The sequence below is a fragment of the Podarcis raffonei genome, chromosome 1 (genome assembly GCF_027172205.1).
Source record: "Podarcis raffonei isolate rPodRaf1 chromosome 1, rPodRaf1.pri, whole genome shotgun sequence".
Lineage (NCBI taxonomy): Eukaryota > Metazoa > Chordata > Lepidosauria > Squamata > Lacertidae > Podarcis > Podarcis raffonei.
In genome coordinates this window covers 61,696,527-61,710,969 of record NC_070602.1, presented here as the reverse complement: position 1 = coordinate 61,710,969, position 14,443 = coordinate 61,696,527, and the positions used below count along the sequence as shown (strand labels likewise).

Here is a 14,443-nt window from a genome sequence, read left to right as displayed (position 1 = left end):
CATCAGTCTATCTTCTAAGCCAATCAGATGTGAACATGAGGAAAGTCACACATCTGTACTTGAAATGGCTCAGTCTATGGTATGGACCTGTGAGGCACCAACTTGGAGCTCCTCAACCTTGCCAACACCATGCCTTGTCACCATCCTAATGACCAGCAGTACTGCTGCCACTTATGGGCACCACCGCCACTTCCTCCTTGCATGAACTGCTGCTTTGTGACACTCTGAAATGCCTAAACTATGAGCCCAGATCACAGGTGCTGACTCAGATGCATCATTAACATTGCAAGGTTTTTGATACAGTGGTTGGGCTTTTTATTAGATTTGAAACATTGCTTAGGAGTTTTATTATATTGATTTATTCACAATATTTTCTATCCATTTCCCCCTTAAAGCAGATGAAATAGCAGAATGTTTATGATTGACTGCACAAATGACTTCAAGACTCTTATTCTTGGACACGTATTTGCATTATGAATGAACATGTAAGAATCTACTGCAGGTAACCAGACACTTTTGTGCACAGGATTGTCTTGACACTTGCACAGAATTTTTTCTTTATTCCTGAAATAAATTTATGCAGTGGCAGACTTGGGTATTATTGTTCCCTGTCCAAGGCCAAAAAGTGCCTCCACCGATTTGTCCTTGGACTGCCCTCCCCAAGGTGGGTAAGGAGGCACCTGGCTTTGGGAAGGAGGCACGAGAGCTCAGCAGGGTCCCACAGCCCTCCCATCTTTTTTTCAAATCTGGGAAAGTGCTAACTAGGTTTTGGGAAGGAGGATGGTGGACTCTAGGACCCTGTCAGAGTCTCTTACCTCCTTTCCAAAGCCCAGCACCTCACTTACTGGACTTTGAGATGACACCCCCTAGGCTCAGCACCCAATGAGTGCTCACCCTTGCACATCCCTAAATCCGCCCCTGATTTGCAACAGGCTTCACCAATAAATCATTTCCTCCATTGGGCTTGCTGGGGTCAGAACAAAACAAATCCTACTCACCTCTTCAGCATGAATGCCACAAAGCTTGCTTCCAGAAAGGAGTTTATTTTTCAGGCTTTTATTCTAAAGGGAGAAGAATAAATATATAGATATATATCACGAGCATGCATTAAATTATTAAGAAATCATCTAAATATTTTAGCATGGTATACGTAAATATATTTAGGATAGCAGTGAGGACAAAAATACATTAAGAATGAAAATAAATATATAAATAGCACAAGTAGCATTTTCTCTTTCCTAGATGCCTGTGGAATTTACTTTTAAATAATCATTTGAGGAGACAGAAAAGCACACTTAAGTTTTCAAAAATAGACTGTCAATCAAGGTGGAAAGTATTTGTTTGGACTAGCCAACAATATGGGCTAGAAAGGGTGATAAGTTATGGAAAGACACTTTCACCCACTGTTGACTTAAATGAAGCAATTCTAGTTTTTGCTATGTATGGACTTTGTCCCTAGTTTTAGTGCATTTTCAGCACATGAAGGGGCTTGTCTGAACTCCCCCGATGTCTTCACACATAAACGTCACTAGCTCAAGTGGAAGCTGCATTGGCACAGGGCATAATCATGTGAAGCATCCTTGTCACAAGTCACCACGCTTCAAATTTGACTGGATAGGAAACCACGTGGGACCTGCAAATACTGTTCAAGCAATTTAAGAACTGCCCCCACAGTCTTGTTACTTGGTAGCTGATTTAATATACAGATTCTGTAAACAGAGAGACTGAGTCTATTTTAATTCCATTCATCGTCATGCTAAGAATACAGTGAAGCGGACCAGAAGACTATCTTTGCTTCTGTGCAGGCACCAAACTAGCCACACATTCTAGTGTATGTGAAAAATTTCCCAGATACTTTGCAACAAAAGCTGTACCAAGTCTTTTCACTCTTCCCCCACCTCCATTTTCTGCCCTCATTATTGCACAGAAACCCATTACTATCTATATTTCATTACATGTGGGATATTAAGAAGCCTCATGAAAAAGCTAAAGTGGTTTCTAATGGATCTTATGTTTTTTTAAACACCATGCTACTCCAATCGAGGAGAGCTTGCATAATTAATACCACATTTTTAATATATTAACAACATTTACGACATTGACAAGCAGTGCAGATGTTCTGGATACAGGATGATCCTGTAGAGTAAAGTGAGAGGCAGACTGCAAAAATTGCTTTCAGGCAATTTCCCATTTCTGGCTTTTATACAGCAAGTGTAATAATACTATAGCACTTACTTACAGAGTCAAATAAAGCTCAGGAACCATTGTCTCGAGCCCTGGAGGCCCTATTTCTTTTCTATAAAACGCCACTTTGGGAAGGAATGATTCTGAACAGAGAAACAGCAGGGAGAAGACTCATCACTGTGTTGCTTTGCCCTGCAAAGGGTACTGAAACATGTTTTGGCAGCAACCCAACATGGGCAAAGTGGATGTCACGGGATATGAAGAGGCATATAAGTAAAGGATTAAGCACTCTCTCTTCTACTGTTGTTTCTCTACCCCTCCTGAGGTGTATATATATATTTCCCCTTAAAAAAAAAGAAGGTCATCACGATTCAGTACATTCACTTGGATGCAACATCTGTTTAGGTCTTGTGAGTTAATTATTTGGGGAAATCACCATGAAATTGGTGCATAATCTTTACAATTAAAAAAAATGTTGGTCTGGAAAGCTTTTCACACTAGATAAGACAATCAAAACTAGATGATTGTATCACAAGGAAGATGTAGGCTAGGGGTCTTCAGGAACCTCTCAAAAGAAGAAGAAGAAGAAGAAGAAGAAGAAGAAGAAGAAGAAGAAGAAGAGTAGTAGTAGTAGTAGTTTGGATTTGATATCCCGCTTTATCACTACCCGAAGGAGTCTCAAAGAGGCTAACATTCTCCTTTCCCTTCCTCCCCCACAACAAACACTCTGTGAGGTGAGTGAGGCTGAGAGACTTCAGAGGAGTGTGACTGGCCCAAGGTCACCCAGCAGCTGCATGTGGAGGAGCGGGGACGCGAACCTGGTACACCAGATTACGAGACTACATCTCTTAACCACTACACCACACTGGCACTTAGGAGTGCCTAAGGAGGAGTGGCTTGCGATTTTGCTCCCAAATTCAATAGCTCCATTTTATTAGTGGGAAGGACCATTTAATAAGTCAAATGAACTCCAGTTGGCTGAGGTGGGAAGTAATCTGACTATGCAGAGATTAAACATCAGGAAGAACTTTCTGACAGTAAGAGCTGTCCAAAAGTGGAATGGACACCTTCCTTGGTGGTAGACTCTCCTTCCTTGTAGGTTTTAAAACAGAGTTTGGATGGCCATCTGTCTTAGATGCTTTAGTTGAGATTCCTGCATTGCAAGGGGTTGGACTAGATGACCCTTGGGGTCTCTTCCAACTCTACAATTCTATGATTCTGTGATTCTATTAACTACAGACAAGGTCAGTCTGGGGAGAGGGATTGCCCCTCTTCCTGGAGAGGAGGCAGAAGAAAGCTTTCTGCTTGTCACAACCAGTAGGAGGAGTATCAGAGGAATATCCTTCACCTTGATGCAATAACTCTCAGGAAAAATGAAAAGAAAAGAAAAGGGCTAGAGCATTTCTCTTTGATTAATTTCTGTTAAATGCCATCCCATTACTTTCCACACTGCAGCATGCAGTGCCTAGGAAATCCACATCAAAACATATTTCAAAAATGAAATATGTGAAGTCTTTCAGTGACAACCAGCTATAAATGATATGGAAACGAAGCCCTATGCATTTGATTCTTTTAGATAAGCACACTGCAGTAGTAATGCAAATTTATTTCTAACTAGTAATAGCATCCTCTAAAATTATGCATGGGAAACATGTTATCAATTGAAACAGAATATTAATTGAATTCAGTACATCAAGCCAGATTTAAGTCTGCATTCTAATGGAAACTCTGAAAGTTTGAGTTGTAAATAAGACATTTCTTAGTTTTATTGGATGAAATCTGCTTGCTAAGACTGATGCAAAAAATAATTCCCATTCACTGTTTACATTTGAAATCCCTCATGTGTCCTTTGCACAATTCCTGGGTAATGACAGCATGCAGCATCTTGTTTCACACACATTTTAACTTGTTCCTGTCTATTACCCACTGAAAGTGGCTCCTTCTGCAATGATAAATCGCTTCAAGCTGCTTGATGCAGGTGTTTGTGGCACTATGAGGCAATGAAGAGGAACTACAATATTATTCTACAGAGAACTCAGAATTCACACTTTCAGCACATCTCCTCATTTCTTTGGAGCACCTATGCAAAGCCAGTCAATCAGCACAAAGTGGAAGAGACTAAGGATTTTCTGCCATGCATTAATTGACTTTGTCCTCAACAAGGGTACATGTCTGAGCTGGCATTTCACAGCTATAGTCTACACTGTCCCTTTTGTTCTTGATGCCAAGAGCCAATTGGTCTAAGCCATCCTTAGGTTATTTTACACCTGCTGAGTCTTATGCTGTGCCAAGGGCAGTTTTTAAATATACTTATGGATTGATTCTACAATTTTTTGCATAGAGCAGGGGAGCCTCAAAGCAGCAGCAATGCACTTCAGCTTTGGGGAGCTTACATCTTTATAACTTTATCTGGATTTTTTCCTCTGGCCCGGTGTTCAATATCGTAAACCCAGAGCAAAGTATCCAGGCAGGAGACAGTGGGAAATCTGGCACAAAAAGTGATTTTCTTTCCAAAGACAAATGCAGAGACTCTGAACTACAGTTCGATCTAGTCAGGCCAGAGAAGAGGAGGTCAAGGGCATCACAGCGCTCCGAAGGATAACTCGATTAATTATAAACCAATCCGAAAGAAAGCTTGAGAGGAATACTGAAAGCTGGCTGCATTTTCACAGTGAACAGAAAGAAATCTGGGAAGGACATGGTAAGCCTAAGGCAAGAACATCACACTCTTCACCTCAAATTAAGAATGAGTTTGAAGGTAACTTCTATTCACTGTTAAAGCAGGAGGTGCTAAATTCAGTGATAATTACTGTGCTAATGCATTGCTCATTTGGCTATGATACCTCTGGAGGTGATTATGGAGGAGGGACATTGAATCTACACAGAGTGCATATCCCAGTTGTTACACTTCACAAACGTTTGCAACAGCTTCTTGTACCACCAGCCCACTCCACACTACAAGCAAGTGCAACCCACAAGGTCCCTGCCATCGCTGCTGAGGGAATCATGCTTTGAACCTGCAAAAAAGGATAGCTCCTTCTTCAAAGGTACTTGTGTTAACTCAATTTCATGGCTTCCGCCTTAGTACCAAACAGAGAGTGGGAAGTGTCCATAACACCTTTATCTTAACATTCACCAACACTGACACCTTTATGCAGGGCCCTAGTTATGGAACTCACTCCCATAGAAGGTGGTGATGCCCGCCAATGGCCTTGAAAGAGGAGCAGACCAAATCATTGAGGTCTATTGATGGGTACTAGCCACAATAGCTACACTAGGCCCTCCACATTTGTAGCAGCAATGCTCCTGAATACCAGTTGCTGGAAATCACAGGAGGGAAAAGTGCTCTTATGCCTGAATCATCCTTGCAGGTTTCCCACACGCATCTGGTTGGCCACTGTGAGAACAGAAAGCTGGACTAGATAAGCCATTGCCCCGATCCAGCAGGGCCTTCATATGTTCTTAAGTTTAGTAGTGTCTATATAAAAACAGGAAACTGCCTTATCCCAGGTCACATTGTTGTGGGAATGTTCAGGGAGGCAGGAGAGGATATTTTGTTTATTAATATCCTTCCTAACTTGCGCTAGCAAGTTCTATAACTTAGCAAAGTTTTATATTCCCCTTTCAAATGCACAGCAGACAGCTGGTTGCAGTCTTGCTTAATCCTCTCACTATCATACAATTCAGTATTAAATTGTATGTTCCTGGTATGTTCTCTTTTAATCCCTCTTAAAAAGAATAAACACGCCACAATCTTGTGTTAAGTATGTAAAAGAAGTTTACTCACACCATCAGTTCACAGTTGGATCCCTGAAGGCAGACTTAGTTACATACGTGTTGATCTATCCCATATGGGGATAATCCCAGTGTCCTCTGTTGGCTGAAAGTCAACAGAGCATTTCTAGCTAAAAAAAGCTGCTCCAACGACAGAGGAAGTCAAAGAGAGGAAATCAAAGAGAGGGGAGAGTGTGCTGTATGACTTGCCCTTTTGTTACCTGGGCAGGTAAGGTCACGCCCACCTCTGGTCACATGCAAAGGAAGTATGTCCCAGCCAGGAAGAAACAGAAAGTTTTTGACTGGCTGGACCAAACATTCCCCCGCATGTCCACTCTAGGAAAACAAAGAATGTTGTACTTGACTTGTGGATCACATCCCACAATTGTCACACTATTTGTCTAGCTGTCCCAGTATTGCTGGCAGCTCTCAAAGTTCTTACCTGAGGTCTAGTTAGAACATTGGACTAGGACCTAAGAGACCAGGGTTCAAATCCCCACTTAGTCATGAAGCTAATTGGATGACTTTGGTCCAGTCACTGTCTCTTAGATGAACCTGCGTCACAGAGTTGCTGTGAGGGGGGAAATGAGGAGGGTGAAAACTGTGTATGCCACCACATTGAGCTCCTTCAGGAAATGCTGAATAGAAATAAATAAATAAACTGGAAATAACAGAGATTGAACTTAGAACCTTCTGCATGCAAAGCTTTACCTCTGAGCTATGGAATTTCTAAGATCCTCAGGTACACTTTGGGAATGACTCATGCATGAGCAATTTTGATTAAAAACTTAATTTGCCTGAATGCTTTTTCTTTTTCTTTTTAAGAGACATTTTGGACAGTTAACCTCCTTCCTTGCCCATCGCCATGGCACAGGTATACCAGTGATCAGTGTAGAAGCTTGCTGACAGCATGATGAATAATGATGTCATATTTACTTATTAAAGCAATACTCAACAAACCTCACAAGATGACAGGTTAAATTTATCAAGGGCACTCACGGGAACCTGTTGCGAAGAGCAAATGAACATTGTTGTTTATAGTTGGAGTGTTATTTGGTGTTACTGAGCTCTGACCACATTGCATTGTTTTGCATCTTGATTAATACTGATGATATTCCTTCTCTTGCAGTTTGCAAAGCACATTTAACCTGTGTTCAGGTTGGGCAAATAATCTGGCTGTTCAACTAATTATAACATTGTATTCATAATAATAGGTTGATGATCATGATAATTCAGAGGAAGAAACTGTCCAGCTTATTTTTCACTATTCTTCATTTTATTATTTCAACTACTGTTTTGCACTTCTAACCTGCCCTATCTTCAAGACTCATGATGGGCACAACACAGAAGCTAACACCAAGAAGCTAACACAACAGAGCCTTTCCAAGTTCCCTTCTTGCTGTACACAAGCCTTGTTTTAAACTTCCACTCCCTGCCACTCAGTGTCACCCTTTGCATGCTCCCTCAAACCTCTGACATTTTTTAAAATTGTCACTTTTTCCTTTCAGTGTTCTTCATCCCTGCTTTATTCAAACCTCTGTCATTGTTTAAATTTACCACATTACATGATATAGCCAGCTGCCCACTGACCTACAGAATCATCATGTGAGTGAGAGCCCTGACGGTTTGGTCAAGCAAAATTTACTTAAGCCTGGATTTGATTTCTGCACTGATGAATGATCTTAAACCTTCAGTCAGGCTTGGACAAAGATTGCAACGAGGCACCTGTGATCTTTTTCTGAAGGCATTTGCTGTCTCACTGTCTAGGAATAAGTTTAAAGAAAGCAATTGTCCTGGACAAGTCACACAATACAGTGATCAGTTAAGGAAAAAGGAAGTGGATGTTCTCTGAGCCCCAATCCAAATGTTATACTCAACACATCAGTCATGAGTTTCCTCCCTCCCACAACTATATGTCTTATTTATGACAAGTATAAGACATTATTATGGGATATGTGCACATTCACTTAGCAAATGCTATCACAGACTGCCTGCAAGGTATCTCAGGTCAAAGCCTACTAGGGACCACAACACTTATCTGCATGCAAAACTACTGGAAGGTAGAGCAGAAACACCACTTTAATAGGATTCTGATCATCCACCCTTTCTGGAGATGCAACTTTATTATTTTCCTCATCTGTAGGCTACTTGAATTGTCTTTAAAAACATCCCCATTCACAGTGCAATAATCCACACAGTAACCAGGTCCAGACATTACGAAGGCATTCATTCAATGCTTTTTATATTAATAGAAAATATATTTTATACTTAACCACCAAGTTAAGCATATGAAACACAACTGCTCAAATAGCCAGGGGTTTATTTTTAATAACCACTTTTTATTTAATATACAGTAATTGTTAACACTAAACATAGCCCTTAGATTTAGTGAAAATGTCTCATTAAATCCAAAATAAATGAATCACCAAGGTAATTTGGGTAATATACAAGAGCAGTGAAGTGTTTGCATCCTCTTCTCATTAAGCACATTTAATAACTAATATCTGTTCTTGGTCTATGACATTATTGCTTGCTTCACTTCCTAGTAATTTCAGCATCCCAACTGATAGGAACCATAAGCAAAACATGCAAAATCTTGGTGACCATATTAATGTGTGACTGTATTTCCTTTATTAACTCATTAACAATATTTAAATCTGGTATAAACACCTAGCAAGACAGAAGGGAAGGGCCATGTGGGACCATGGCAAGCATTAGGGTCCACAGCAGAAGAAAACCCTAATTAAAACCTGTGAGATTGTCCCACTGGTGTTCATCAGTATCATCTAATTCAGTAAGTGAACCAATTCACATCTTTATGCTAAACATGAAGAGCTCCACTGATTGGTTGTGCTTCCCCTTCAATGTGTCAAATGCCATCATTTCTATAATAATACACCAGAACCTATTCCCATATAAAGCATCAGCAAATGACATGGCTCTTTCTGAACTGTAACATGCCAGGATGGAGGTTGCAGATTTGATGCTTAGCTTTTTCTTGTTGTAACAGTTTGCTCATGTTTACATGAGCAAACTAGACTCTGTGACGTTTTGAAAGTTTCTGTCACAAATAGTTGGCACTGCTGCATGAGAGTTGAATGAAAGTAGCTCCAACCAAAAGAAGTGTTACTAGGCCCTAGTTTTAACCATACAGTTAATATCTAATATTAAATAGCAAGCAACGTACTGTTCAGTGGGAGAAAAAACAACACCATTATGCAGGAAGGCTCACTACAAATTAACCAGTGTCTTCTCCCGGATATTAAGAAGTGGGGGCATAGTGTTTGTTTATGCAAGGAGAATCACATTCTCTTTCAGAAAATTATTTCCCACAATCAATGCCAATCTAGACATTTTACCCACTTTCTGGAAGGCGTTATTTGTTTTGATCAAGATAAATTTGAGTCTGCTTTCCCTTAATGAATAGAGTAAATCAAACTATGCCGAGCCCATCTTCAGGACATTTTATATAGGAATCATTTCTCCTCCCCAAAACAAAACAACAACAAAAAACTGCATTGTGTTTCTCTGGACGATGACAGGGCTGATTGCCAAAATGAGCTATTTCCCATTTCCTGTTAAATGATGGCTCTTTACAGAGGTTTGATAGCACAGGGGAGGGTGCGTGGGGAGGAAACAGCAGTGAAGGGCAAATAAACATCCTACTATGTTTTCGTTAGCAGCGTTGGTATTGTGAGTTATGCAAATTGCTTTTCAGCAGAGTAGGAGTTTGCTTTATATGACATGAAATGGTGAATTTTCTAAAATCCAGGAAGGGTTGCCCAGCCCTTCAATCATACAAGAGAAAGATAAATTGACTTTCATGAAGCTTACTATAAGGAATCTAAATGAAGTGGAGGGGGGGCACTTCAGCCAGAGAAATGGATGATAACTTTTATAAACAAGAATAACGCATAAGAGACAATAATGAATGTGTGTGAGTGGAGGAGCCACAACCTCAGAGAGAGAACATCATTCAAAATCAGTCTATAATACATACATGTGTGTTCACACATGCACATACACACTCCAATGCCCTCTTCTTATTTGGCTCCTAACATGATAGACATATGATAAATTAACTGGATTAGAAAAGGAAGGAAGGAAGGAAGGAAGGAAGGGAGGAAGGGAGGAAGGGAGGAAGGAAGGAAGGAAACAGGTGTGGCAACACCTGTGGCCCTCCAGATGTTGGAGTACAACTGCCATCATCCCTGACCATTAGACATGCTGCCTGAGGCTGATTAGAGTTGAGTTCAACAACATATGGAGGTCCAGAGGTGACCCACCCTGGAAAAAGAATGATAGATAAAAGTGACGTATGTAGGAACCCAATGAGATGTGGGGAATGTTGACAATGGACTGAGATGTAAAGGTGTCTGCAGAGCAAAGAAACTGGGGAAAGAGGATGCCAGGGACTAGAGCAGGTGTAGGGGTGTGTGTGTGTGTGTGTGTGTAGTTATTCCTGGGATATTTCTCCATGCAATTACTTTTTCCTTTAGAGTGGCCTTTTTTTTCCTCTGTGAAAATTATTTCACTTCTTTCAGTAGATTGGTCCTCCAAATTCAGGAGAATATAAATTCAAATTTTTGTTTGTAAATTTAAATTAGGGAAATTTGTTTCACATAGATTTTCCCCTAGCCCGCCCCAGCAAGAACATTTAGCCAAACAGCCTAGATGGTGCCAAGATGGCCAGGTGCCTTTGCGTGCCATTGGAGCGAGAGAGGCAGAGCGGGAAAATCCTTGGTGCCAATTGGTACATTCCTAAGGTAGTCCAAGGAGGCAGGCAAGACTTGATCCGTACTTAAGGAACAATCTGCCTTCTCTCCAGCCTCTCCGTTTGCTGCAGCAGCCTCCCTTTCTGTCTCCCAGTGTGCTTCAGGGTTCCCACTAGGGGGCCATATAGGATTTTTTTCTCCTATCCGTATTTTGGATTGCAGATTGTTTTGTTTTTTTGCCTACTTCACACTGAATAGCAGGATGGAGTGCTTAGGGTTTTCATATTTTAAAAAGTGAGAATCAGGATGCAAAAGTCTGAGGGGAAAGGGTTTGGCCAAGGTTCGGGGGGGGGGGTGTTGAGCGTTTTTAAAGGGAAATTGCCAGAACCTACCCCTTCTGACATGCAGACGGATTTTCAGACATTACAGCCATTTCCACCCAGACGTATGGCAACCCTAGGAATGCTTGATCTGCTGTGTTGTTAAATAGGTTAATCTTCTGGATTTTTTTCACTGGGTCAGGAGGTCAGACTTCCTTATCCACCTGAGGTGGACTAAACGACTAAACAACAACAAGGGAGCCATGCCCAATTCCGTAGGCAAGGCTGGTTCATCCAGGGGCTATAGTTACTCAGTTCAGTTATCTCCTGCTCCATAGTCAACCTCTTCTGCTGGTTTTAATTTAATGTCTAAATAAAAGTGGCCTAGTTCAGCCCCAACTTGAATTCCTTATTGCGACTCAATTCATTTTAGCCCTTCCAAATCTGTGAGACCAGCCAGACCAGGTTTCTGCAGAGGCAACTGGGGCAGGACTGGTTTTATATAACCACTGCCTCAGTTTTGGTTCCTTCACCAGCTATTCAACCAAGCAATCATTTATTGTGTTTGACTAAAAGCCATTACAAAATCCTCAGCTATTCAGAGCACCTACTCTAGAGACTTTGTCTCTCCCTTCCCTTCCCCTTGACTGTGGCCTTTGGGAACCTGGTTGTCTGCCTGACCTGACTACATTCCTGCCTCTGGCCCTGCTATGACCTACCATGAACTCATCTCTGGCCCTTGTGGGCTCACCCCCATCCAGACCTTTGGATTGTCCACAAAAGGAATCAGAATTTGGACACTCCTTTTTGCTTCTTTGCTGGGTGTTCACCTGTTCGTTGGGAGGTATCTATGACTGTTCAGATAGCTCTTTTCCACAACCTCCCCCCAAAACCCTTCAATTTATTTCTACACCGTTTACCTCAAACTTGTTCTAGAAAAGCATGTTCACTTAATGATTCCATTCACGTAGGAAGCATTTCTAATTAAAGCAAAGCAATGGATTTAAACAGAGAATCCCATTTTACAGTATTTGATTCTGAGATGTAGGGTAATTGCTTGCACTATGCAGGATTGTGTAGTGAGGAAGCCTGGTGATTCTTTGATCCTTTCTTCTGAAGGGAGTGATTGGGAGCTTCCAGTGCTGCTTGCAAGATTCAGTAAAAACAGAGCACCTTTTCAGAGATATGTCAGCCTGCAGCACCATCTTTCCATTTATTTGAGAAATGGTGCAGAAGTGTTTGACCTCCGCAGGCTGCAGATTGGGCTTAAAAAGTCCATTACTGTGAACTGACAGCACCACCAAAGGCAAACTGATAAAAATGAAATGAGCAACATCCTGAAGCTATATATGCAAAGAAAAAAAGGGGGGTGTAATCTAAATATCAAATGCGTTATTGAATTCCTGGCTTCCAAACAACACTGCTGCTGCATTGAACAAGCGTGGGAGGAGGCAGAGTACCACTATTTAGCTCCACATCTTTTATCTTTCTTCTACAGACTGTAGAATAGTGCATTAAGTTCTGGCAGGTTAGTAAACATTTGTATTGTGACCATTGTCTTAAATATACCCTTGTGGAAAGAGAATAGGTATAGGTACAAGAAACAGGAACAGATTACCAAGATTCTTGGAATGAAAATGGCAATAGGTTGCCCTCCCATTAATATAATTTGTAAGTTGGTTCCCCACCGCACCCCCCACATAAATGCAGGCAATCGTGCTAGTGAGCTTTCTGTTCCAAAATTGCCCCAATGCATATTTTGTAATCTATTGCATGTGCCCATGGAGTCTGGCACTGGGAAATGCCATGAGGTGGCTGAGTCCAGCTGTGTACTTTTGACACTATCAGGGTGTGCATTGAGACTCTGAAACCATCTCCCTAGAAAAGTTAGACTGGCTAGAAGTTAGTCCTTCCACTAGCAGGTGAACACTTTCTTATTCCAACAGGCTTTTGGGGAACTGATTTCTTTTAATGAAAGAGATGGTGCCGTGCTGTTTTTATTGCAATTATTTGTATAGTTTTAATAGTATGCCTGTATATGTTTAATTGTTGTTGTTTTTTAACCCCCCATGTTTTTAGCTGTTTTTATTTTTCTCTGTAAGCCACCTTGAGTATCTATCAGAGAAAGAGGCAGGGTATAAATAAATATATAATATTACTATAATAACAGGGTCTCAATTCAGAGCAGGGGCCCCTTGCTGGCAATTTCTGAAAGGAAAGGGGTTGTACTCATGACAAAAGTACATGATTAATGTCACGTATATGTTGAGCACAGAAAGGGAAGAGAAGACTATTGCAGATATCACCAGAAAGTGAAAAGACAGCAGAAGCAGCAACTTACCCAGATACTAGGTCTCAGTCAAGGAAAAGGTACACAAGGGACTCCATAAAACCAGGCAAGACATTGGAGATTCTTCCTGAATGTCCCTGAATTAAGGTCAGGAGGCAAGTAGTGGCTGCTCTCCTATATTTTAACAGGCCTAATGCATGTAGATGGTCATGCAAACAGCCAGAAATGCTGCCAAGTTTCACATTTCCTGGCATAGACATACAAACCAGAGCACATGAATTGATTTTAGAATGTATTTCAATTAATTGACTGTGATTTTATGTAAACTGTGCTATTTTTACTGTTGTTAGCCGCTCTGAGCCCGGCTTTGGCTGGAGAGGGCAGGATATAAATAAAATTTTATCCTTCTCCTCCTTCTCCTTCTCCTTCTCCTTCTTCTCCTCCTCCTCCTTCTTCTAAAGCTGAACTCAAATACGAAGCAGTATTACAACCTCAACAATTCCGATGCAGTTCAGAATGCAAAATGAGTTTCTACACAGGCATGAAGAGTGCTTTTTAACTTAAATTATCTTTTAATTGAAGTCCTGGGCACCAATTAGTACTGAGACAGAGCTAAAACACCCCAGAAAGGACTGTAATTTTAATTGAACAAAGAGCCATATGGAAGGAAGCAAATACTTTGTTTCTGTCATCTCACTATAAACCAAAGAGGTCAAGAATGACACTCCCCCTGGCTGCCTTGAGGGAAAACGTTTGCTGTGTGGGATGTGGTAGCCAATGGGAGGATGGATCTAAGATATGCATCCTTGTAAATAACACTCGACTGGACTAGCCAGTTTACTACTCTAAGCAGCTCTGCTGGCCGATTCACCAAGGATGTCATAGAGGCTGAGAGATATAATCTGTTAAGTTGTGGGTGAACATATCAGACAACACAGCGATTTTTCAAACAGCTCTTGTTTATTGGCCCCCTGCATCTCACTATTCCGTAGTGAAACTAGGGCCTTGGCAGGAACATCAGTCATGCCACCTGGAAAATCCACCAGTCTTCAAAAGACCCTCAGATTCCATCAATCTGATTGGTCACCCATCCTCCTTTGGGGTCAGTCACAGACAATCCAAACCTCACTCTCAACTTTAACTTGGTCTATATTACAAAA

At 41.1% G+C, this 14,443-nt stretch overlaps 1 protein-coding gene across 4 annotated transcripts in view; it reads right to left on the bottom strand.

The window, feature by feature from the left end:
* The window catches only part of LUZP2 (leucine zipper protein 2), a 287,595-nt gene that overhangs the window by 82,327 nt on the left and 190,825 nt on the right, over nucleotides 1–14,443 (bottom strand). For all 4 annotated transcript variants that reach the window (XM_053389373.1, XM_053389393.1, XM_053389383.1 and 1 more), the window contains exon 6: nucleotides 999–1,061. In XM_053389373.1, coding sequence (XP_053245348.1) covers nucleotides 999–1,061 — 63 coding nt within the window. The remainder of the gene's footprint in view (nucleotides 1–998; nucleotides 1,062–14,443) is intronic.